Below are 2,276 nucleotides of genomic sequence, written 5' to 3'. Positions count from 1 at the left end.
GCATGTAAAAATATAATATAAGCTCTGGCGGACTTGGTTCTATGGTAGGTCTTAAAGGGTTAATAGCACTACACCATTTCCAGTATGACTTTTGCTACTTGCATGTTTCATAATTTTGTTTGATATCTTTTTAGATCCAGTTTATTTTTGGTGTGCTTAGACTTGCTCTTAGCCAGTTCTTTTGTTGTAGCACAAAATACTATTAGAATTTTGCTGTTGGTTCCTGGCTGTAGCTCAGGAGGCGATGGTTTGATTCCTGGCTCCCCCCAGTCTGCATTCCAAATATTCTTGGGCAAGATATTAACCCGAAGTTGCTCTCCGACGCGTCCATCGGAGTATGAATGTGTGTGAATGGTAGTTAGTGAGCAGTAGAAGACAGTGCTTGTGTGAATGGTGAATGCGACATGTTGTATAGAGCGCTTGAGTACTCAGAGTAGAAAAGCACTAAATAATAATCAGTTCATTTACATTATTTAAAAATCATTTGGACAATGTGGTCCCTGTCTCTTAACTTCATTTTTTTTCTCCAAAGAAATCAAAGAAAATGCACATGAAATGAAAATGAATGACTAAGTAAATGATCAGCTTGGTTGATCATTGCCGCTATAGTCACGTTGCCCTCTGCACTCAACGTTCTGGGTTGAGCAAATTTTACTGAAATGGCAAATCAAAAAGGCTTGCAATGACACTTGTCACTCGCTGCATTATGAAGATGAATGGAAGCTGATGCTGCTGTGCTTCAGTGTTTAAAAAGTTTAATACTTTACCTTAATCTAGTGGGGTTTCTTTTGACTATTTGGTGCTTTCTTCATAGCACCAAGCTTTAAAAAGATCTTTTCTAAGATGATTAAAAATATGTTTAAAAAAACATTTCTCTCTTTATCTTCTCTTTCTGAATCAAATCCAAATTAAGCTCTAATTTTCAACCTCTGTTATGCACAATCTTGGCTTCATGGCTTCTTATGATTATCTTGCACATCTTTCATGCTGTTTTATATCTCTGATTATCACTCTCATATTTCTGCCTGATCATCTGTATTTTTTTGTTAACCAGGGAGATGATGGAGGACAACTTGGTGAACGCCATGGAAACTATTGACAATGACCTGGGAGGCAGCCAGTCAGCAAAACCAAACTTACCGTCCCTGATGTTTAAAATTGCTTCAAAAAGTAAGTTGACAAGTGGAGACAGAAGGTGATTTTTAAAAGATAAAAAAAAGGAACACTTTTGGCTAACTTTTAATTTGAACATTTGCTCAATAGATTGTCACTAATTTTACATCAGGCATTCTTGTTCTCTTCAGGAAGAAATGTAAAAATGGGCAAAGTATTTGAGGACAGACAATAATAAAAACTTGCTCTTGTTTGTTAGAGACAATATTTATTTGTTAGAGACAAAAAAAAAAAAAGCATCGTATCCAGAAACAACACCAGAACAGAAACTTTATCTCGCCTGTGGTCTGTTCGCCTCCCTGTGCTCGCACATATTCCTTTTTCCTCATTCACCACTTCTGTCACACCCCGTCACTTACTACATCCAGGAATGCCCCATACATGTATTCTCTACACGCCTATGGCGCTGACCTTTGACCCCCTCACCACTGGCTCCTTGCAGTCGCCATTCCGGGGGAATTTTACCCCCCTTCATCCACTGCTCACATCTGATCTTTTTCTGGATAAAAGCATCAGCTGAACAGCGACGTGTAGCAGTAAAAAACAGAGTTCATATAGAGATGATTCATGCTCGCTGATCTGGCAGCACTTTGTAGGGCTCTTCCAACAGGAAATAACTCGGAGAGGAACCAAACCAAAGTGGATGAATTAGGCATTTCCTCTGGACCGCTGTTAATCCTCAATGTACTGCTGGAGGGTTTTGCCAAATTACAAATGTATGCATCCGCTACGTTCATATTACCTTTGAAAATCAATTCAGTTATCAATTTATTATTGATAACTGATGTACTTTTAGGGACATCAGTGGTTTTTAAGGCCTTTTTTCAGCAGACCAGAAGCTATGCTGCTATTTTAATTGTGGTTTGTTTGCAGAGGATGATATAGGATGATATCTCATACATGCTGTGTCGTGATAGTTTTTGGTGTAATATAGAAATATAAAGTCTGATGGTCGTTGTAGCATGAGCTCCGTCTGCTCAGTCGTTAAATCCTGATCTTTCATGTGCACATTCTCTCTGGCAGGTCATATTTTTGTATCACTAATGTTCTGTGTTTCTGTATCGTCAGCTTGAGATCTCAGCTCAGAAAACAGACCCCTTTCC

At 38.6% G+C, this 2,276-nt stretch overlaps 1 protein-coding gene across 1 annotated transcript in view; it reads left to right on the top strand.

The window, feature by feature from the left end:
* The window catches only part of tpcn3 (two pore segment channel 3), a 40,233-nt gene that overhangs the window by 27,043 nt on the left and 10,914 nt on the right, over window positions 1-2,276 (top strand). The window contains exon 18 of the mRNA XM_005747139.1: window positions 1,055-1,170. Coding sequence (XP_005747196.1) covers window positions 1,055-1,170 — 116 coding nt within the window. The remainder of the gene's footprint in view (window positions 1-1,054; window positions 1,171-2,276) is intronic.

This window comes from Pundamilia nyererei, unplaced genomic scaffold (genome assembly GCF_000239375.1).
Source record: "Pundamilia nyererei isolate P.nyererei 1_Seehausen unplaced genomic scaffold, PunNye1.0 scaffold00189, whole genome shotgun sequence".
Taxonomy (NCBI): domain Eukaryota; kingdom Metazoa; phylum Chordata; class Actinopteri; order Cichliformes; family Cichlidae; genus Pundamilia; species Pundamilia nyererei.
This window is presented reverse-complemented; position numbering and strand designations above follow the sequence as displayed.